Source organism: Salmo trutta, chromosome 21, assembly GCF_901001165.1.
Source record: "Salmo trutta chromosome 21, fSalTru1.1, whole genome shotgun sequence".
In the NCBI taxonomy this organism is placed as follows: domain Eukaryota; kingdom Metazoa; phylum Chordata; class Actinopteri; order Salmoniformes; family Salmonidae; genus Salmo; species Salmo trutta.
The window spans coordinates 21,003,086-21,027,503 of NC_042977.1; the positions used below are offsets into that span (position 1 = coordinate 21,003,086).

Sequence of the window (24,418 nt, forward strand, 5' to 3'; positions counted from 1 at the left end):
GTGTATGTGTCAGTGTGATCACGATGATTGACTCACCTGATCTGAGATTGTTTTATCATTTGTATTACCTTGGTTTACTTTTATTTATCTGGTCATTAGTTTCAGAGAGAGAGAGTGATGTCAGTCCACTCAAACCACCTTACCGTTCTCAATTCCCACCTTTCTCAGCTGTCTCTTCAAAGTCTGTACATTAGGTCTTCTACATATTAAAGGTTCTATTATTGCATGAGAGAGAGAACCTGTGCCACAGAATGATGTGGAGAGAGAGAGAGATGGAATGAGGGAGATGGAATGAGAGATGGAATGAGAGAGAGAGTGATTCATGCTAGAAAGGTAGATCTAATGTTTGGGATTTCCTGGAACAAATGCTGTCAGTTGGGATTTTCTTTAAATGTCCTCATAGTATACATGCACTAGGCCTACTGTTATTACTTCCTAAATTATAACAGAAGGCATACAGTGCCTTGCGAAAGTATTCGGCCCCCTTGAACTTTTCGACCTTTTGCCACATTTCAGGCTTCAAACATAAAGATATAAAACTGTAATTTTTTGTGAAGAAACAACAACAAGTGGGACACAATCATGAAGTGGAACGAAATTTATTGGATATTTCAAACTTTTTTAACAAATAAAAAACCAAAAAATTGGTCGTGCAAAATTATTCAGCCCCCTTAAGTTAATACTTTGTAGCGCCACCTTTTGCTGCGATTACAGCTGTAAGTCGCTTGGGGTATGTCTCTATCAGTTTTGCACATCAAGAGACTGAAATTTTTGCCCATTCCTCCTTGCAAAACAGCTCGAGCTCAGTGAGGTTGGATGGAGAGCGTTTGTGAACAGCAGTTTTCAGTTCTTTCCACAGATTCTCGATTGGATTCAGGTCTGGACTTTGACTTGGCCATTCTAACACCTGGATATGTTTATTTGTGAACCATTCCATTGTAGATTTTGCTTTATGTTTTGGATCAATGTCTTGTTGGAAGACAAATCTCCGTCCCAGTCTCAGGTCTTTTGCAGACTCCATCAGGTTTTCTTCCAGAATGGTCCTGTATTTGGCTCCATCCATCTTCCCATCAATTTTAACCATCTTCCCTGCCCCTGCTGAAGAAAAGCAGGCCCAAACCATGATGCTGCCACCACCATGTTTGACAGTGGGGATGGTGTGTTCAGGGTGATGAGCTGTGTTGCTATTACGCCAAACATAACGTTTTGCATTGTTGCCAAAAAGTTCGATTTTGGTTTCATCTGACCAGAGCACCTTCTTCCACATGTTTGGTGTGTCTCCCAGGTGGCTAGTGGCAAACTTTAAACAACACATTTTATGGATATCTTTAAGAAATGGCTTTCTTCTTGCCACTCTTCCATAAAGGCCAGATTTGTGCAGTATACGACTGATTGTTGTCCTATGGACAGAGTCTCCCACCTCAGCTGTAGATCTCTGCAGTTCATCCAGAGTGATCATGGGCCTCTTGGCTGCATCTCTGATCAGTGTTCTCCTTGTATGAGCTGAAAGTTTAGAGGGACGGCCGGGTCTTCGTAGATTTGCAGTGGTCTGATACTCCTTCCATTTCAATATTATCACTTGCACAGTGCTCCTTGGGATGTTTAAAGCTTGGGAAATCTTTTTGTATCCAAATCTGGCTTTAAACTTCTCCACAACAGTATCTCGGACCTGCCTGGTGTGTTCCTTGTTCTTCATGATGCTCTCTGCGCTTTAAACGGACCTCTGAGACTATCTCAGAGCAGGTGCATTTATACGGAGACTTGATTACACACAGGTGGATTCTAATTATCATCATTAGTCATTTAGGTCAACATTGGATCATTCAGAGATCCTCACTGAACTTCTGGAGAGAGTTTGCTGCACTGAAAGTAAAGGGGCTGAATAATTTTGCACGGCCAATTTTTCAGTTTTTTATTTGTTAAAAAAGTTTGAAATATCCAATAAATTTTGTTCCACTTCATGATTGTGTCCCACTTGTTGTTGATTCTTCACAAAAAAATACAGTTTTATATCTTTATGTTTGAAGCCTGAAATGTGGCAAAAGGTCGAAAAGTTCAAGGGGGCCGAATACTTTCGCAAGGCACTGTGTATTGCCATTTCATTTGGCACATTCATTCTGCTGTTCATTGCTTTTCAAGGCTTAAAAATCCTCCTTTAACCTGTCTCCTCCCCTTCGTGTACACTGATTGAAGTGGATTTAACAAGTGACATCAATAAGGGATCATAGCTTTCACCTGGATTCACCAAGTCAGTGCATTCGGAAAGTATTCAGACCCCTTGACCTTTTCCACATTTTGTTAAGTTAAAGCCTTATTCTAAAATGTATTAAATAGTTTCCCCCCCTCATCAATCTACACACAAATCCCATAATGACAAAGCAAAAACTGGATTTAGAAGTTTTAGCAAATGTATTAAAAATAAAAAACTATCACATTTACATAAGTATTCAGATCCTTTATCAGTACTTTGTTGAAGCACCTTTGGCAGCAATTACAGCCTCGAGTCGTCTTGGGTATGATGCTACACATCCCAACAGCATGGGGCTGCCACCACCGTACCAGGTTTCATTTACATTTTAGTCATTTAGCAGACGCTCTTATCCAGAGCGACTTACAGTAGTGAATGCATACATTTCATTTCATACATTTAAAAAAAAATTTTTTTTCCTGTGCTGGCCCCCCACGGGAATCGAACCCACAACCCTGGCGTTGCAAACACCATGCTCTACCAACTGAGCTACAGGGAAGGCTGTAGCTCAGTTTTCCTCCAGGCATTCATGCCAAAGAGTTCAATCTTGGTTTCTTCAGACCCAAGAATCTTGTTTCTCATGGTCTGAGAGTCCTTTATGTGCCTTTTGGCAATCTCCAATCGGGCTGTCATGTGCCTTTTACTGAGGAGGGGTTTCCATCTGGCCACTCTACCATAAAGGCCTGATTTGTGGAGTGCTGCAGAGATGGTTGTCCTTCTGGAAGGTTCTCCCATCTCCACAGAGGAACTCTGGAGCTCTGCCAGAGTGACCATCGGGTTCTTGGTCACCTCTCTGACCAAGACCCTTCTCCCCGATTGCTCAGTTTGGCCGGGTAGCCAGCTCTAGGAAGAGTCTTGGTGGTTCCAAACTTCTTCCACAGGTGGACCCCAATCAATTTGAGAAACCTTGAGAAACATCTCAAGGATGATCAATGGAAACAGGATGCACCTGAGCTCAATGTTGACTCTCATAGCCAAGGGTTTGAATACTTATGTAAATAAGATATTTTAATTTTTTATACATTTGCAAAATATCTAAAAACCTGTTGCTTCTTCATTATGGGGTATTGTGTGTAGGTTGATGTGGAAACAAATTCATTTAATACATTTTAGATTAAGGCTGTAACATAACAAAATGAATGAAAAGTCAAGAGGTCTGAATACTTTTCGAATGCAATGTATGTCATGGAAAGAGCAAATGTTCTTAATGTTTGTATACTCAGTGTGTATTATTGTGTGCGCTCAATGATGCGCTGGCTGCGCTCTCTGCACGTGCGCTTCTCCTTGACGTCAGCTAGGAGGGGCCAAAGCGGTTTCTGTTGTGTTCTTAGTGCTGATCATCGTAGTGAGGCTGACTGCAGGAGCCGAGACCCAAGGAGCTCCTGCTTGAAACGCCCTGCATCCTCCCCTACCTTCCAATCTCCATCTCTCTCTCTCTATCCTGCATGTGAAGCATGGATTCGATGTACATTTTTCTCGTCCTACTTGTTTCCCAAATCTATTTTCTAGCCTCTGCAGACAGGAAATTCGGTGAGTAGCCTACATCTATTTATCTGTGATTATGAAGGATCATAATGTTCCCACAGCTGCGAGGAGACGCACATAAGGTTATTTTGGGTCTCTGTCAATATTTTATTAGGCAGTCTGGAAAGGCACTGAATAGCCTACGACTGCAGATCTTGTTTGTAGGAAGATATAACGGCTATATCTATAATGGGGGGAAATTCGGTGTAATATAGCCTAATGACAAGAAAAATGTGCAAGAAATATAGGCTATAATGTAGGCCTATATTATTGTTTACACCTGTTGTTTACATATACGTTTTTAACATGTGCAGGCCAGCACACCTAAAGTGTTAACTACTCTTAAATTATTACTATTTTAATAGCCACTGGGTAGCCTAACTGTTTTCTTATTGGAATAAATGCCATTATTTAGCATACAGTACAACCTTTTTTTGCAGGGAGAAATCGCAGAGAATCACTGTAGGCCATCATGATGCGTTTGAGGTTTGATGTCTTTCTATCACTAAGATGGTGAGGGTCAGGGAAAAGCCTTTTTCAATGTTGGATGCGGGACCGAGGTAAAATTCACTTTATATTTTATATAAGGTGGATATTCGGTTTTCTCTTGTCAATAGCTATTGAACCAAGCATTCCATGACTATGAAGATGCTATATTCTAAAGTAGGTGGATAGAGAACAATCCACACTTTGTAATCCAAAATCTTTTTTAAATAAATTATAATCTTCAACACTTTTTACACAAAGTGCGCCATGACTATGAAAATGATATCATCTGAATCAGGGGAGATTGGAGAAAAACCACCGTTTTTTTGTTAATTGAAATTACAATATACATTTTTTTTCTTCCGGCTTTCAATCTTCAATAGCTCTTACGGGAAGTGTGCTGTGACTATGAAAATGATATATTCTGAATCAAGGGAGGACGGAGAAAAATACACGTTTTTGTTGTTGAAGTAAAAAAAAAAAAAGCCTTGGGATTTTTCTCCGTCCTCCCCCGACTCAGAATATATAATTTTCAATGTCATGTCACGCTTTGTGTAAGAGTTATTGAAGATTGAAATATTTTATTAGGTGTGGATTGTTCTCCATCCACCCATGATTCAGAATATACCATCTTCATGTTCATGCATGCTTGGTTCAATAGCAATTGACAAGAGGGAACCGTATTTCCAATACGAAACAAATTTTACCTCTAAGAGAGCGGGCCACTTTATTACGTAACCTTGATAAGTGGCGGCGGCAACCTGCCTGCTATGGTGACCAGGAAAATGGTCGCTATGCTGCTCAATGGGAGGAAAGCCAACACATTATTACTTTCTAAACCTTCCAAAACCTATTTGTTCGTAGCCATATCTATTATTATAAAGATAAGCATTTTAAGAAGAGAGATGTAAATCAATCACATTGTAAAACACTTCCTCCTTTTAGTATTATATGTGGGTATAGTTTAATTGTTATCTATGTTAAATGCTTTATGTATATTAAATGCTATGTAATACAATACTCATCCCATGGAAACCATATTTTTCATATCAAACAGTATCTAATTATTATTGCGTTAGCATATTTGATAGTGACGTGGAAAAGGTCATTTAAGGCCTCTGTGTGATGATTCCTTTTTCTTCCGTTTTCAGTTGTTTGCTGTTCAACGTGATGTTGTAGCCTCATAACTTTTTGTAATTGCATTTGCGATAACTCCATAATTAGCTGCCATTATACCGTGTGTGTTTTCCCATTGACTTCACTGACTTACCCTTGTTTGACACACACAATAATTGAGGGAATTGTTCTGCATACTAAAAGCACAGCAATAGCATACGGTGTACAGTGTCAGAACAGTTGTCAATCAATGTACACAATGTCATGGACTAATGTGTAACATGTACCATGATGCTGCTTTTACACCTGTGTAGTAACTCTATTATTACTCTAATGTTGTATAAACATGTTGTAGCCATGGAGCATAGTAATTATGATATTACTACACAAATATAAAGAGCAAGTTACATAAAGTGTCACCAGCTCACTCCTACTGTTCTACCTCCTCAATAGCATTTTCTCTATATTATGTACTATATTGTACAATACGCTGCCATGCCTGTCTCACTCAGCTTTGACTTTATTGTATTGGATGTACTGTAGGGCCGGTATCCCAGACACAGATTAGGTCTAGTCCTGGACTAAAAATCCCTTTCAATGGACAATCTCTATTGAGTGTGCCTTTTAGTCTAGGACTAGGCTTAATCTGTGTCCGGAAAACCCTCCTGTAATGTTCAGGACAAGCAGAATGTTATTCTTGGTTGCAGTTAACGGAGTGGTTGATGGTCTACCACCACATTCAGAGGTAATGCTATCAAGGATTAAAGTTTCATTTTCCTCTGTTGTGTCTTGGCACAGCGTGCAGGCTTGTGTAAATTGTAGATTTGTAGATTATTGGTATGGTGAGGTACAATATTACCCTTTCTAATGAGGCGAGTAAGATAGTCTAGATCTCTCCTGACCCATATGAGGATATGGATAGGGCATTAGCTTTGATTCCTCTGTAGCTACTAGCTAGTATCATTTGACAACAGTAAAATCCGTTACGCTCTTGTTTTTGCTGCATCTGAGCCCTACTATGACTATATGCTAGAGCCCACGTTGCCTGTGTCAGATTTTGTATCATGTGGTTGAGTGACTGCTGTCTCTAACAGCTGGTGAAGCTTCATTCACTGACTGCAACCTCAGTCACCTGTGTGCCATCTTTTAGTTCACATGAACTTCAGTGTAGGCTTCAGATAGTATCCCTCTGTTTCCGCCCTGTTTTATTCCGTTTCATGGCTTATGAACACAACCTTGCTGTAAGAACACAGTCACCTTGTTCTTGTTGTGCTGCTACACACAATGTTATCTCACTGTGTTGTGTTCACTTCCTCTGAGGCCAGACAGACAACTCAGTTTGAAGGCAGCTAGCTATGGGATCAGAGAGGAAAGAACGACGACTCAGTTATTTACAAGCTCTTGTGTTTATTTTTGGATGCCTGGCCTCGACTATCTGAGTCACTTTTACTTCCTGTGTCAGTTGATCAAAAGCATTTCTTCATTGGCTGTAGTGTCACTTATGTGCAGCTGCTGATTTACAATCCAATGAAGAGGCCTAGTGGTGAACTAAAGAGCCACATTGCACTTAAGTTGTCGTGTTGCTTTTTTAAGTAATTTGTTTTTTCCTGGGCTGGTTACTCATGTTGAAAGCATACTTGGATCAATTCCCCAATGACAGCAGGGAGAAAGAAGAGGCAGCATTATCATCCCCACTGTATCCATAGTGACTGGGAACAAACAGTCTATAGAGATTGAACTTGTCTGATAATTTACAGGATTAAACTGGGAGGTGAAAAACAATCAAGTTGACACTGTGTATCTTTCAAAGTGTCAAATTAGAGGAGAGCACAGATAGTGGTTTGGAATTGCAGTCCCAATATTTGCTTCATTGTTTGTGGACCTTGCCAGAACTACCCTGAAAATAACAGTTTCAATCAGGTGTGCTCACACACAGCTCCTTAAATTGATAGTAATCTCTCTGTGTTTGTGCTGCCTGACTAACTTCCCCCTGTAACACCATGTTACTCTCATCCCCTCCTCTCACTTCCTGAGACTTGACTGCCTGACTCAAAGCTCCAGCATTGATCCACAAGACTGAAGCATGGCCACGATACGCAAAGCTTCACTCAATCCTCTGAAGTCTCAGCCAAAGCCTGTATTCAATGTTCACTGCTCTTGCTATGCACCACTACTCTAGCAGGTCTATTACAATAGGTAAGGGTATTTTCATATTGTTCAGATTGTTCTGCAGCTTTCGGTATTTCATGAGGAGAGGCTGTTGACATGTTGTGACGGGTCATGTCAGGCTATATCCTCCTGTCCATGTAGTTTCCCTGTAACCACTGCAGCCAGGTGATGTCAGGTTATATCATCCTGTCCATGTAGTTTCCCTGTAATCACTGCAGCCAGGTGATGTCAGGTTATATCCTCCTGTCCATGTAGTTTCCCTGTAACCACTGCAGCCAGGTGATGTCAGGTTATATCCTCCTGTCCATGTAGTTTCCCTGTAACCACTGCAGTCAGGTGATGTCAGGTTATATCCTCCTGTCCATGTAGTTTCCCTGTAACCACTGCAGCCAGGTGATGTCAGGTTATATCCTCCTGTCCATGTAGTTTCCCTGTAACCACTGCAGCCAGGTGATGTCAGGTTATATCCTCCTGTCCATGTAGTTTCCCTGTAACCACTGCAGCCAGGTGATGTCAGGTTATATCCTCCTGTCCATGTAGTTTCCCTGTAACCACTGCAGCCAGGTGATGTCAGGTTATATCCTCCTGTCCATGTAGTTTCCCTGTAATCACTGCAGCCAGGTGATGTCAGGTTATATCCTCCTGTCCATGTAGTTTCCCTGTAACCACTGCAGCCAGGTGATGTCAGGTTATATCCTCCTGTCCATGTAGTTTCCCTGTAACCACTGCAGCCAGGTGATGTCAGGTTATATCCTCCTGTCCATGTAGTTTCCCTGTAACCACTGCAGCCAGGTGATGTCAGGTTATATCCTCCTGTCCATGTAGTTTCCCTGTAATCACTGCAGCCAGGTGATGTCAGGTTATATCCTCCTGTCCATGTAGTTTCCCTGTAACCACTGCAGCCAGGTGATGTCAGGTTATATCCTCCTGTCCATGTAGTTTCCCTGTAACCACTGCAGCCAGGTGATGTCAGGTTATATCCTCCTGTCCATGTAGTTTCCCTGTAATCACTGCAGCCAGGTGATGTCAGGTTATATCCTCCTGTCCATGTAGTTTCCCTGTAACCACTGCAGCCAGGTGATGTCAGGGTATATCCTCCTGTCCATGTAGTTTCCCTGTAACCACTGCAGCCAGGTGATGTCAGGTTATATCCTCCTGTCCATGTAGTTTCCCTGTAACCACTGCAGCCAGGTGATGTCAGGTTATATCCTCCTGTCCATGTAGTTTCCCTGTAACCACTGCAGCCAGGTGATGTCAGGTTATATCCTCCTGTCCATGTAGTTTCCCTGTAACCACTGCAGCCAGGTGATGTCAGGTTATATCCTCCTGTCCATGTAGTTTCCCTGTAACCACTGCAGCCAGGTGATGTCAGGTTATATCCTCCTGTCCATGTAGTTTCCCTGTAACCACTGCAGCCAGATGATGTCAGGTTATATCCTCCTGTCCATGTAGTTTCCCTGTAACCACTGCAGCCAGGTGATGTCAGGTTATATCCTCCTGTCCATGTAGTTTACCTGTAACCACTGCAGCCAGGTGATGTCAGGTTATATCCTCCTGTCCATGTAGTTTCCCTGTAACCACTGCAGCCAGGTGATGTCAGGTTATATCCTCCTGTCCATGTAGTTTCCCTGTAACCACTGCAGCCAGGTGATGTCAGGTTATATCCTCCTGTCCATGTAGTTTACCTGTAACCACTGCAGCCAGGTGATGTCAGGTTATATCCTCCTGTCCATGTAGTTTCCCTGTAACCACTGCAGCCAGGTGATGTCAGGTTATATCCTCCTGTCCAAGTAGTTTCCCTGTAACCACTGCAGCCAGGTGATGTCAGGTTATATCCTCCTGTCCATGTAGTTTCCCTGTAACCACTGCAGCCAGGTGATGTCAGGTTATATCCTCCTGTCCATGTAGTTTCTCTGTAACCACTGCAGCCAGGTGATGTCAGGTTATATCCTCCTGTCCATGTAGTTTCCCTGTAACCACTGCAGCCAGGTGATGTCAGGTTATATCCTCCTGTCCATGTAGTTTCTCTGTAACCACTGCAGCCAGGTGATGTCAGGTTATATCCTCCTGTCCATGTAGTTTCCCTGTAATCACTGCAGCCAGGTGATGTCAGGTTATATCCTCCTGTCCATGTAGTTTCCCTGTAATCACTGCAGCCAGGTGATGTCAGGTTATATCCTCCTGTCCATGTAGTTTCTCTGTAACCACTGCAGCCAGGTGATGTCAGGTTATATCCTCCTGTCCATGTAGTTTCCCTGTAACCACTGCAGCCAGATGATGTCAGCCTCGATAGTAGTCAGTCATGCCCCAATGCAACTGAACAATCAGCATGAATTAAAGATGTTAATACATGTTGCTATGGAAACCGGCGCACAGGCATGTGTGAGATGACCTTTTCCGAGTGCCGGGCGGGCTAGTGATTGCAATATTTGATTTAGTTTTCGTGTGAAGTGTTTCTAGTCAGGCCGCTGGCTTACAGAGCAGAGAGATACTGACCCTCAACCAAACTATAAACCTACTGGGAGATGACTGACTGCTGGATTTTTGTGGCTCGTTGAAGTCTAAAAGTTATTTGGGGTGACTCAATTTCCATCAAGTTAAGAACTAAAGAATGTATAACTAACTGTTACTGAGAGCAATGTGTTGTGTGACCAAGTTGAATGTAGGCTACTGTCATTCAAAAAGCATGGCTGCAGCCATCACTGGAATGTTTGCAACAGGCATGACACTAAGGTATGACTTTTCATAAAGTGACCTCTGAACATGTCTCGTTTTAGTTTTTCGTTGCAACCCATTTTGCTACGGTGTACCGGTGCCGTGATGAATACATCTCTGAGCTCTGTCCTTCAGTAACATAAGGTATCTGGTCAGAACATGCAGATTGGAGCAGCCTATAGAGATTTGACCCATAGGGCTCTGGTCAAAAGTAGTGCACTTTAAAGGGAGTAGGGTGCCATTTTGGGAAGTGGACTTGGACTCTTGTTTGTTAGAGAGATAACAGATTGAAATTGTTATGCTGCTTGGCAGCACTAAATCCAGGGTAACGACAATGCTCTTTGCACACAGGGTGGAGTTGATTGAAAAATCCATTCCCATGTCCAGTTTGTATTTGTCTCGTGTGCCACCCACAACCTATTTCAGACTCTGCATTCATAATGGCCATGATACCCACAGAGTAAGGCTCAGAAGGACACAAATGACACATCACGTTCAACATACAATTCAGCAGATTAAAACCCATTCAGCTGGTGATCTCAAAATGACTCAAAAATAGGATGAAACTATAGTAACACGCTATACAGTAGAGTATGACTGTCTCTGAAATATTGTACAGTAACCTCTTACTGTACATTTTAAGAGCCAAAATAGGGCCATGTTGAATACAAGAAAAAATGTTAGAGGAACATGGTTTGTAAACAAGGGCACACCTTAGGGAAAAGGATGGCTACTATAATTCATTCACTTTACAATAAGGGGTGGACATGAATGACTCAAACTAAATGTCTAGTGACAAATATGGAGAAGGGTAGGGTGTTGTTCAGTGGTGTAATTTTGTAATTAATGGATCCCCATTAGCTAACGCCATAACGCTAGCTAATCTTCCTGGGGTCCAACACCAATTAACAAGACATTACAAATAACCACAATCAAGACTTCACAAACATTTAACGAGTATACAATACAGATAATTAAAATACCTGACAGGAAACACATTTAACATTCAGTTGATGCTTTCTATTTCCTGTCCAGTCATATGGTCTATCGCATTAGATGTTCTTTTATTTTTTTCTTGAAGGTGGATTTACTTTTTGCCTGAAAAATATGGATTGGTAAAAAGTTCCATTCAGCTATAGCTCTATATAAAACTGTAGATTTAAGGCGATTGAGTTGTTTTAGCTGCCCTGAATTTGCCTGTCTGGTTTGGTGGTTATGTGTGTTGCTAGTATGTACTACTTGGACTGAAAAATACAACCTTCCTAAAGAAAATCAGAAGAATAGATAGTAATTTGTTTTTAACGTGAAGCCATGAGATATTCTGATGCATTTTATTAATATTCATTCAGTTAGTGTAGTGGAGGCTATACGCAGGTATATGCCAGATACCACTTATTTTTCAGGGGCATTGCGTATACTCACTTCTTAATCCCCACGATAAGTGTCAAAGTAGGGTAATGGAGGTACACACTGTATCAATTAATAAGGCTGATGGAACAGAGCTTCCCATTTTAGGCGCAGGTAGGCCTACGCGCATATTTGGAAGTCTTAAGAAAATAATTGCCTCCACGTTTCTATAGTGAGATTTTAGCTATAAGCAACTTTGAAGCAAGATAAGACATAATATGAAGTAAAACATCCAGGTTTCAAACAATTAAGGAACAGGAAAAATATAACGATGCTAATGATAGGTCTAACTGTCATCTTCTGGTAGATGGAAAGGCTCTCAAAAACGTTCTCTATTAAATGTTAACTAGCTACATATAACGATGTACCGTGAGAGTCGGGAAGCCAGTTCAGGGAGTGAATACATTTAATAAATAAACGCACACAACAAGAAACACGAACAGCGCACCAACATGACACAGAAACAATGACGACTGGGGAAGAAACCAAAGGGAGTGACATATAAAGGGCAGGTAATCAAGGAGGTGATGGAGTCCAGGTGAGTGTCATTATGCGCAGATGCGCGTAACGCTGGTGACAGGCGTGCACCATAACGAGCAGCCTGGTGACTTAGAGGCGGGAGAGGGAGCACACTTGCCACTACAAAGTAGCCTATGCCTACCTGGCAGAACGGGGACTTTACCTAGCAGGGTCTTGTAGATGACCTGGAGCCAGTGGGTTTGGCGACGAGAAAGGAAGCGAGGGCCAGCCAACGAGAACGTACAGGTCGCAGTGGTGGGTAGTATATGGGGCTTTGGTGACAAAATGGATGGCACTGTGATAGACTGCATGCAGTTTATTGAGAAGGGAATTGGAGGCTATTTTGTAAATGACATCACCGAAGTCGAGGATCGGTAGGATGGTCAGTTTTTTTACGAGGGTATGTTTGGCAGCATGAGTGAAGGATGCTTTGTTGCGAAATAGGAAGCCGATTTAACTTTGGGTTGGAGATGTTTGATGTGAGTCTGGAAGGAGAGCTTACAGTCTAACCAGACACCTGGGTATTTGTAGTTGTCCACATATTCTAAGTCAGAACCGTCCAGAGTAGTGATGCTGGACGGGCGGGCAGGTGCAGGCAGCAATCGGTTGAAGAGCATGCATTTAGTTTTACTTGTATTTAAGAGCAGTTGGAGAGTTGTATGGCATTGAAGCTCGTCTGGAGGGTTGTTAACACCGTGTCCAAAGAAGGGCAGAAGTATACAGAATGGTGTCGTCTACGTAGAGGTGGATCAAAGACTCAACAGCAGCAAGAGCGACGTCATTGATGTATACAGAGAAAAGACTTGGCCCAAGAATTGAACCCTGTGGCACCCCCATAGAGACTACCAGAGGCCCGGACAACAGGCCATCCGATTTGACCCATTGAACTCTATCAGAGAAGTAGTTGGTGAACCAGGTGAGGCAATCATTTGAGAAACCAAGGCTATTGAGTCTGCCGATGAGAATGTGGTGATTGACAGAGTCGAAAGCCTTGGCCAGGTCAATGAATACGGCAGCACAGTAGTGTTTCTTATCGATGGCAGTTACGATATCGTTTAGGACCTTGAGCGTGGCTAAGGTGCACCCATGACCAGCTCTGAAACCAGATTGCATAGCGGAGAAGGTGCGGTGGGATTCGAAATGGTCGGTAATCTGTTTGTTGACTTGGCTTTCGAAGACTTTAGAAAGTCAGGGTAGGATAGATATAGGTCTGTAGCAGTTTGGGTTAAGAGTGTCCCCTCCTTTGAAGAGGGGGATGACAGCAGCTGCTTTCCAATCTTTGGGAATCTCAGACGACACGAAAGAGAGGTTGAACAGGCTAGTAATAGGGGTTGCAACAATTTCAGCAGATAATTTTAGAAAGAAAGGGTCCAGATTGTCTAGCCCGGCTTATTTGTAGGGGTCCAGATTTTGCAGCTCTTTCAGAACATCAGCTGATTGGATTTGGGAGAAGGAGAAATGGGGAAGGCTTGGGCGAGTAGCTGTGGGGGGTGCAGTGCTGTTGACCGCGGTAGGGGTAGCCAGGTGGAAAGCATGGCCAGCCGTAGAAAAATGCTTATTGAAATTCTCAACTATAGTGGATTTATCGGAGGTGACAGAGTTTCCTATCCTTAGTGCAGTGGGCAGCTGGGAGGAGGTGTTCTTATTCTCCATAGACTTTACAGTGTCCCAGAACTTTTTTGAGTTTGTGTTGCAGGAAGCAAATTTCTGCTTGAAAAGCTACCCTTGGCTTTTCTAACTGCCTGTGTATATTGGTTTCTAACTTCCCTGAAAAGTTGCATATCACGGGGGCTGTTCGATGCTAATGCAGAACGCCACAGGATGTTTTTGTGTTGGTTAAGGGCAGTCAGGTCTGGAGAGAACCAAGGGCGATATCTGTTCCTGGTTCTAAATTTTTTTATTTTGCTTATTTAAGATGGTGAGGAAGGCATTTAAAAAAAATAACCAGGCATCCTCTACTGACGGGATGAGGTCAATATCCTTCCAGGATACCCGGGCCAGGTTGATTAGAAAGGCTTGCTCGCTGAAATGTTTCAGGGAGCATTTGACAGTGATGAGTGGAGGTCGTTTGACCGCTGGCCCATTACGGATGCAGGCAATGAGGCAGTGATCGCTGAGATCTTGGTTGAAAACAGCAGAGGTGTATTTAGAGGGCAAGTTGGTTAGGATGATATCTATGAGGGTGCCCGTGTTTATGGCTTTGGGGTTGTACCTGGTAGGTTCATTGATAATTTGTGTGAGATTGAGGGCATCAAGCTTAGATTGTAGGATGGCTGGGGTGTTAAACATGTCCCAGTTTAGGTCACCTAGCAGCACGAGCTCTGAAGATAGATGGGGGGCAATCATTTCACATATGGTGTCCAGAGCACAGCTGGGGGCAGAGGGTGGTCTATAGCAAGAGGCAACGGTGAGAGACTTGTTTTTAGAGAGATGGATTTTTAAAAGTAGAAGTTCAAATTGTTTGGGTACAGACCTGGATAGTAGGACAGAACTCTGCAGGCTATCTCTGCAGTAGATTGCAACACCGCCCCCTTTGGCCGTTCTATCTTGTCTGAAAATGTTGTAGTTAGGGATGAAGATTTCAGAGTTTTTGGTGGACTTCCTAAGCCAGGATTCAGACATGGCTAGGACATCCAGGTTGGCAGAGTTTTATATTCACTGCTTTAGCACAAACTTAGGGAGGAGGCTTCTCATGTTAACATGCATGAAACAAAGGCTGTTACGGTTACAGAAGTCATCAAAAGAGAGCGCCTGGGGAATAGGAGTGGAGCTAGGCACTGCAGGGCCTGGATTCACCTCTACATCACCAGAGGAACAGAGGAGGAGTAGGATAAGGGTACGGCTAAAAGCTATGAGAATTGGTCGTCTATGACGTCCGGAATAGAGACTAAAAGGAGCAGGTTTTTTTATTTTATTTATTTTTATTTTTATTTATTTCACCTTTATTTAACCAGGTAGGCAAGTTGAGAACAAGTTCTCATTTACAATTGCGACCTGGCCAAGATAAAGCAAAGCAGTTCGACAACATACAACAACACAGAGTTACACATGGAATAAAACAACATACAATCAATGATGCAGTAGAAAAAAAATAAGACTATATACAATGTGAGCAAATGATGTGAGATAAGGGAGGTAAAGGCAAAGATAAGGAGGTTGAACAGGCTAGTAATAGGGGTTGCAACAATTTCAGCAGATAATTTTAGAAAGAAAGGGTCCAGATTGTCTAGCCCGGCTTATTTGTAGGGGTCCAGATTTTGCAGCTCTTTCAGAACATCAGCTGATTGGATTTGGGAGAAGGAGAAATGGGGGAGGCTTGGGCGAGTAGCTGTGGGGGGTGCAGTGCTGTTGAATGCAGTAGGGGTGATTAGGTGGAAAGCATGGCCAGCCGTAGAAAAATGCTTATTGAAATTCTCAATTATAGTGGGCTTATCGGTGGTGACAGAGTTTCCTATCCTCAGTGCAGTGGGCAGTTGGGAGGAGGTGTTCTTATTCTCCATGGGGGCGTTTCTGGGGGCGATAAAATAGCTTCAAGGTATAATGTACAGACAAAGGTATGGTAGGATGTGAATACAGTGGAGGTAAACCTAGGCATTGAGTGATGATGAGAGAGATATTGTCTCTAGAAACATCATTGAAACCAGAAGATGTCATAGCATGTGTGGGTGGTGGAACTCAAAGGTTGGATAAGGTATAATGAGCAGGGCTAGAGGCTCTACAGTGAAATAAGCCAATAAACACTAACCAGAACAGCAATGGACAAGGCATATTGACATTAAGGAGAGGCATGCTTAGCCGAGTGATCATAAGGATCCAGTGAGATTCAGACAGCTAGCCGGGCCATAGGTAGCAAGCTGGCAGAAGATGGAGGGAGGTCTGTATTTAGCCACCTCGTGCATTTCCGTCTGTAGATGAGTGGGGTTCTGTGTGGTAGGGAGGACCAGTCCAAATAGTTATAGTTATAGTGGCCCAAGAAAATTGTCCGATAGACCTATTCAGATAGCAGCCGATAAGACAGCTAACGATTAGCGGGCCGCAGATGGGCGTTCAGGTTACGTCGCGACGGAGGGGCCAGTTGGATAACTCCCTCAGGCAGATAACGTCGGTAGTCCAGTCATGAAGGCCCGATGGGGCTCCGCATCGGCAGTAAAACAGGTCCGGATAGGTGATTGTAGCCCAGGAGTGGCTGGTGGAACTCTTCAGCTGGCTAGCTCCGGAATAATTGATGTTAGCTCCAGGACCGACGTTAGCCAATAGTCACTCGGGTAGCAGCTAGCTAGCTGCAAGATCCAGGTGTAAATGTCCAGAGCCTGCGGTAGAAATCCGGGGATATGGAGAGAAAATAGGTCCGGTATGCTCTGGTCTGAGTAGTGCTGTCCAAAACTGGCGATAGCTTTTCGAGCTAAGGGATAGCTGATGACCGCCAACCGTGGCTAGCTGAACTCCAACGTTAGTCTTTGTATATTCTGTAGGTGTAGCCATGCTTAGGTGTGGCCAGGCTCTCTCAGTCTTCAACGATTATTTAAACAAACATTATGTCAGTCACGGGACGCAGACTTTATAGACAATGGACACAGTAGAGATGGGGGTTTGAGCTGAAGTTTGTCTGAAAATGTCTAATTTGCCTGACTAGTGCTACCCAGAGTTAGTTGCTCTTTGACACTTTCCTCAATGTTAATAGGAATAAAAGGATACATTTTAGGAGGCAGTACTTTGGTCGATAGCGGTCAGTTAGCTGGGATGAGCTCTTCAATGCTCCTTGATGATACCAATAAACACAAGAGATGTTTAACTGTCTTCTATACAGAGATCTCATTTTCCAGATGGTCAAACTTGATAAATTTGCCAGTAAAGACCAAATCACAGACAGCCCGTGTGGCAAATCACCCACAGTGTTGTTATTGATTCATTTGTCAGAATGGCTTATTTTTTATATTACTGTGTTTTTAGTAGTTACATCTTTCAGTGTGGTGTGGCTGTATAAAACACATATTGGTTACACTTTACTTAGTGGTGTTATGTAGCGTTTAAAAAAACCTTCAGAAAGACTTTATATGCATGTCATAAAGAGGCATAACGCTCTACATATCAGCACTAAAGTGTTACCAAAGTGTTCAGGTTATAACTTAGCCTCACACTCAACTCCAGTCTCCCTTAGTTTCCCCCAAGGTTTCTTCTGTGCTCATTAGGTTGATCAATATGCCAGCTCTCCTCCTCGTGTTAGTTTAGGTGCTGTCTTCTCCTCCTTCAGCAGCCCACTCACAGACACTGGAAGGAGCGGAGTAGAGCTGACTCCTTCGTCAGTAGCAGGCCCAAAATAAAAAGGAGTGTGAGTCTCTGTCTGTCTGTCTGTCTGTCTGTCTGTCTGTCTGTCTGTCTGTCTGTCTGTCTGTCTGTCTGTCTGTCTGTCTGTCTGTCTGTCTGTCTGTCTGTCTGTCTGTCTGTCTGTCTGTCTGTCTGTCTGTCTGTCTGTCTGTCGTGCATGTAGCCATACTGACTAAGATAGTATGTGTAGCTCTTCTTAGTCATACAAGTACACCTGAAATCTCCATTCACACGCCACTTCAAAAGAGCACTATTATTCAATACTTAACATTTCCGTACATTAAATAAAAATCAATTTCAAACACACATTCTTTTACTTTAGTTAGTGTTGCTGGCGTGTGTGTAATGGATTCACAGCAGCACAAAGGCTGTAGAAAAACCAACTTCAGAAGGTGGTGACTTACTGTATGTATGATGCACATCACATATCATGTCTTCAATCTCCATAATGTCAGAGTGCTAATTTGCCATACCTCCCTGCCTGGGGTGTCTTATGTGCCCTATGGAGTGTGCTACCAGTGGGGGTGGGGTGCTGCTGCAGTATGACAGCAATGAGACACATTATCTGCATCCCAAATGGCACCCTAATCCCACAGGGCTCTGGTCAAAAGTAGTGCACTACATAGGGAATATGGTGCCATTTGGGACACTACTTAGAATTCCAGCAGCTCCACACCACACTAAACAAACAAAAATATGTGAAAATATGTGTTCAGGAAGCACTTGGGGGAAAATGAGTCATAAAAACCTAGAGATAACAAACTATTTCAACTCGTGGAAACTGCAACATTGAGGAAAGTGGATCCATGCAGCCGCCCACATCCCATTCCCATGCCATACAGTTACTGGGCCCAGCCTGAGAGCGATGTAATACTGCAGTTCAAAATTGATTTATGAATAGGGTTATACATGGTATCCTAGGGAAGGTAAGGGGGGTGTCAAGTTGGTTCTTGGAGAGAGAACAATTGTGCCTGTTAGGCCCACCCCTCTCCTGGCTGCAGCGCTGTCACCTGCTTTCTCCTAACACCTTCTCCCCTCCTTTCTCCTAACACCTTCTCCCCTCCTTTCTCCTAACACCTTCTCCCCTCCTTTCTCCTTTCCCCCTCTTCCCTCATACCTTCTCCCCTCCTCTTCCCTCCTGTCCTTTCCCCCTCTCCTCTCTTTCCCCCTCTCCCCTCCCCTCCTGTCCTTTCCCCCTCTCCTCTCTTTCCCCCTCTCCCCTCCTCTCCTTTCCCCCTCTCCCCTCCTCTCCTTTCCCCCTTCCCCCTCTCCTTTCCCCCTCTCCTCTCCTCCTCTTCTCTCCTCTCCTCTCCTTTCCCTCTTTCCTCCCTCCTCCTTCACTGAACCCCTCCTTTAGATCTATGACAGGTGTAAAGATTTGTCTGAAACAGCCTGAAGTCAATGTGTATTGCCAGATTCCTGGTAAGCAGAAATGTAAAATACTCCTCCGCTGGAGTGCTGTGCTAAATGTATACATCTCCCACTCCCACAGAACTATCCTACGCCTTGACCTCCTTCTCCCCTCTCTCTCCAGATTAAATTCTATGACTCGTGAGGTCCAGCCACCCGACAACCTGCCTGCTCGACCCCATCCTCTCCTGCCTTCTGGAGACCTTCTCACTTCCCTCATCAACTCATCTATGACCACTGGCTGCGACCCTCTGACTTCAAAAAGGCCGGAGTCGCTCCCCTCCTTAAGAAACCAACACTCGACTCCTCTGAAATCAAAAACTACAGACCGGTCTCTCTTCTTTTTGTTCTTGAGCGTGCTGTCTCTGACCAACTCTCTCGCCATCTCTCTAAGAACAATCTTCTTGACCCTAACCAGTCAGGCTTCAAGACTGCTCTTCTCTGTGTCACGGAGGCTCTCTGCCCTGCCAAAGCTGACTCTCTCTCCTCTGTTCTCATCCTCCTAGATCTATCCGCTACCTTCAACACCGTGAACTATCAGATCCTCCTCTCCACTCTCTCAGGGCGTCTCAGGTTCTGCACACTCTTGGATTGCATCCTACCTGGCAGGCCATTCCTTCCAGGTGACATGGAGAGTATCTGTGTCTGCACCACGTACTCTCATTACCGGGCCACCACATCAAACTCAACCTCAACAAGACAGAGCTTGTCCAGGAAAGGTCTGCCTGCTCCAAGACCTCTCCATCATTGTTGACAACCCCACGGTGTCCCCCTCCCAGAGTGCAAATAACCTTGGTGTGACCCTGGACTACACCCTGTCGTTCTCTGCTAACATCAAAGCAGTGACCCGCTCCTGCAGGTTGATGCTCTACAACATCCGTAGAGTATGACCCTACTTCACACAGGAAGCAGTGCAGATTCTAATCCAGGCACTTGTCATCTCCCATCTGGACCATTCGCAACTTGCTGTTGGCTGGGTTCCCCACTTGTGTCATCAAACCCCTGCAACTTATCCAGAACACTGCAGTCCGCCTGGTGTTCAACCTTCCCAAGTTCTCCCATGTCACCCTGCTACTCCACTGACTTCCAGTCGAAGCTCGCATCCACTACAAGACCATGGTACTTTCCTATGGAGAAGCAAGAAGAACTGCCCCTCCCTACCTTCAGGCTCTGCTCAAACCCTACACCCCAACCAGAGCACTCCATTTTGCCACCTCTGGTCTCTCGGCCCTCCCACCCTTATGGGAAGGTATCACCCACTCAGCCCAGTCCAAGCTTTTCTCTGTCCTGACACCAATGCTTAATTTGTAAATCGGAAGGTCCCGGAACACACAGTGAGCGCGAAAGGTGGGGGGGGTTATCCGGGGGGCTCTGAGGTACCGGAACACATTGAGAAAAACAGTGTCAAACACAACGTAGCAGCGCAGCAGACAGAGTAAACAGACAAGTAGCCTACTGTCTATGGTGGTGAAACAGACAGCACTCTCCAAGGTGCTGATTAATTCAAAGCATTTTAGATGTCACTGCAGTATGCCCACATACTCTGGTATAGCTGCGGGGCTTACACAAGTCTGAATTTCTTATAGCCTAATTTTCTAGACATCAATGTACAGCAACATTTTTAGACGACACTGCAGAACACCCACCATATGCACACATACTCAGCTGTGGGGCTTACTAGACCCCAATTTCATATCATTTTCAAGACATCAATGTAGCAGTAGAACAAAGATCACAATATCGGAATATAGCTTCAAATAAAATAAATCAACGTAGACTACAGCAGAACACACATATATGAGAATATATAGGCCTCCTGCCTTTTGTGATAATATGAAGCACATTCAGATTACCTTCACAGTACAGAACAAATTTGTAAAGAAAAGAAAATGTCCTACCTTAGTTTTAAAAACCTCCCACAATGACTCTCCCCATGTCAAATCCATTTAACTCTTGAGAGTCAATTTCTGGCTCAAGGCCATGAGCGGGCCTGTGGCTGACGTTTAGCCTCTTTCTAAGGCTGCTCTGAAGACTCTGGCTGTAGTGTCTATTTTTTCATTTTGAGTGTTACCTATAACACGGGTGTCTTCATTAGCCTTGTCTACAAGGCTTGCTGCCACCAAATGCGCCTTGTTTCGGGTATGTTCAAATAACCTTTTCTGAGAGCTCTTTGTTGTTTTTTTTTTACGTCTGTTGCATAGGATGATAACTTACTGTACATTCCACCCACTCTTTTGCTAGTGTAATCCCTCCAGTCGTTTCTAGACCCAAGCTCCCTACCTTTTTTGCATGTTCTACAGCTCATTATATGTTTGCTTGTTCTTGAACTGCAAATTGCACCTGCTCCGAGCACTTCGTCGGTGTATGTACTGCACCCATCCCCCCAGCTCCCCGTCTCCCGCTGAGTCTGACTTTCTAGTAGGCCTACTATCTAGTGGAGGTGCCGGTGGTGATGCTGAACTGGCAGGATTAGCAGCGCTGCTAGCTAAGACATCGCCATCAGGAACAGTTTGCCCCTCACTCCTCTCCTCCGGCACGGACAGTTCTCTGTCTGATTCTGGGTTCGGTTCACCATCTTTCTCTGGACTTTTGGACTTGAGAAATGTCACCAAACTCTATTGCCTTTTCTTATCCATTTTAATTTGGCTTTCCCACGATTCAAATTCAGTAGGGAGATGACTAGCCTAGGCTATGTAATGTGATTACGTAGGGACCTCTTCACTAGCTGACCACCACTACCAAGACCTGTGTCAAGATCAGTTACTTACCCCACCGGCCCTCCTCATAACCTCTATGTACAAATAAGAGAGCAGGTCTGGAATCCGTGTGGCAGGATCGGATAATTACACAGAAGGATCACTGCGCTTTTACATGATGGTCTTTCTGGGGGGCGGGATAAATAACGAGGAGGCAACTTGATTTAATGATGATTGCTTTCATTAGAATGCCTACAGTGCGAACAGTGAAACAATTAATAAATCATGCCCCGAGAGGTACCGGATTCATGCAAATAGGTGCCGGAACAAAGAAAGTAAAATCTGAGAGGTACCGGATTCTGTTCCGGCAGGATACAGTTCAAATTAAGCAGTGCATGGTACCCCAACGTTGGAACCAGCCTCCCCCTAAAGCTAGGACAGCAGAATCCTTGCCCATCTTCCCGAAAACATCTGAAACTCTACCTCCTCAGAAGGTATTCTTTTGCTAAATTACTTAAATGTAAATACAGAAACAGCAGCCCCCAGCAGCCTGCTCCTTTGTGTTGATGAATCACCCTGGAACACTGTGGCTGTGTCCAAAATGGCACCCAATTCTCCATTTAGTGTATCACTTGTGCACTATGTAGGGAGTAGGGTGCCATTTGGGACATTTGTGTTAAATGTTAACTTAGGATAATGGCCCCGTGGCTGTGCTGTTTATCTGCTGTAGCTGTGAAACGCAGGGCTGCATGACGCTGTAATCCATGACACCCAGTCGCCCATCCATGCAGGAAGGTGACACCACTGGGATATTATATTGTACATCTCAGCTCTTTTTCTAGACTTAGCTATCTATAAAAAGCTGAGATATACAGTACAATATGTAGGCAACTGTTGATGGGTCTTATGACATTATGAAGATATATATATACCTTTTACCTGATGATGTAATCAAATCAAATCGTATTTGTCACTTGCGCTGAATACAACGGGTGTAGACATTACCGTGACATGCTTACTTAAAAGCCCTTAACCAACAATGCATTTCAAGAAATAGAGTTGAGAAAATATTTACTAAATAAACAAAATAATTTTTTTTCAATTAAAAAAGTAACACAAGAAAATTACATAACAATAACGAGGCTATATACAGGGTGTACCGGTACTGAGTCAATGTGCGGGGATACAGGTTAGTCGAGGTAATTTGTAAAGTGACAATTAATAGATAATAAACAGCAAGCAGCGGCAGTGTAAAAACAAAGGGGGAGGGGGGGGGTCAATGTAAATAGTCCTGGTGGCCATTTGATTAATTGTTCAGCAGTCTTATGGCTTGGTGTTAGAAGCTGTTAATAAGGAGCCATCATTTGGTCACAGACTTGGCGCTCCGATACCGCTTGCCGTGCGATAGCAGTTTAGTCCCAGGGTCCTTAGCTTAGTGATGAGCTTTGTGAGTACTATGGTGTTAATTGCTGAGCTGTAGTCAATGAACAGCATTCTCACATAGGTGTTCTTTTTGTCCAGGTGGGAAAGGGCAGTGTGGAGTGCGATTGAGATTGCGCCATCTGTGGATCTGTTGGGGCGGTATGCGAATTGGAGTGGGTCTTGGGTTTCCTTCATGATGGTGTTGATGTGAGCCATGACCAGCCTTTCAAATCACTTCCTGGCTCCCGACGTGAGTGCTACGGGGCGGTAATCATTCAAGCAGGTTACATTCGCTTTCTTGGGCACAAGGACTTTGGTGGTCTGTTAAAAACATGTAGGTGTTACAGACTCGGTCAGGGAGAGGTTGAAAAGGTCAATGAAGACACTTGCCAGTTGGTCCGTGCATGCTTTGAGTACACGTCCTGGTAATCCATCTGGCCCCGCGGCTTTGTGAATATTGACCTGTTTAAAGGTCTTGCTCTATGCTTATTAGTTGAATGAATTTTGGGAATAATGTACAAACTAATCTGCCAACATGTTTTATTTCCTTGAAGATACTATTATGATTTCATATTGCGCTTTTAATGTACTTCTTATGTTATTTTCTCCTCTTTTCCAACAGGTTGTCTGTTTGAGAACGAGTTGTGCACTCCATACGAGATCTGTGTCAACGGTAAGCTATTTTCATTTCTTTCAGAAAGAAACCATATAACTCTAAAATAGAGATCACAAATCAAAGCTCAAATATATTTCATCTGAAAGGAAAGTGGACGTTCATGGCACAATTTCAGAGAAAGTGATGACGATCAATTTCTCCTCGCTTCTCCTATTTGAATGGTTGCTTCAGAACACGGGACTATAAATAGATTCTATTTCTATGGTATAGAATGCTCAGGTGGCAACAGGTGGTCGGTCAGTTCTGAATACACAGCCACAGGAAATAATAGCTAAGAGAACAACACAGCCAGATACAGCTTGTGAGATGGTGTCCACATCTCTTCCCGTGTGCCCTCTTTGGGCCACTACTCCCTCAGAAAGAATTTATTTAGGCTGCGTCCCATATGACACTTTCTTCCCATTATAGAGCACTACTTTTGACCTGAGCCCTTTCAGCCCTGGTCAAAATATGGAATAGGGTGCCATTTGGGACTCAGCCATACTAATTTCCTGTCTGTGTGGTGGCCTTTTCCTCATTTGAAATGTGGCCTAGTCTCTAATCTCATTCTGATAGGTATATAATAATGCCGTGTGCTATGGGGGAAAATCATATTCATAGGTAAACCATTTTTGGCCCAGCTCAGCTAAGCTCTCAGTCTGTGTTTTGTCTGCGCTGGTTGCCGCCTGAGTGTGGCCTGATTTAACAGGCCATATGTCATTGGAA

General features: G+C 43.7%; 1 protein-coding gene across 2 annotated transcripts in view; it reads left to right on the top strand.

The window, feature by feature from the left end:
• The first annotated feature begins 3,543 nt into the window (after window positions 1–3,543).
• LOC115156913 (receptor-type tyrosine-protein phosphatase N2) overlaps window positions 3,544–24,418 on the top strand; it is a 142,441-nt gene continuing 121,566 nt past the window's right edge. The window contains exons 1-3 of one of the 2 annotated variants that reach the window (XM_029704736.1): window positions 3,702–3,778; window positions 4,213–4,285; window positions 23,660–23,710. Coding sequence is in view for 1 of the 2 variants with exons in the window: in XM_029704735.1 (XP_029560595.1) it covers window positions 3,703–3,778; window positions 23,660–23,710 (127 nt within the window). In the remaining variant the exon portion in view is untranslated. Of the gene's footprint in view, window positions 3,779–4,212; window positions 4,286–23,659; window positions 23,711–24,418 lie in introns of both variants that reach the window. The other variant, XM_029704735.1, reaches the window with a different exon arrangement.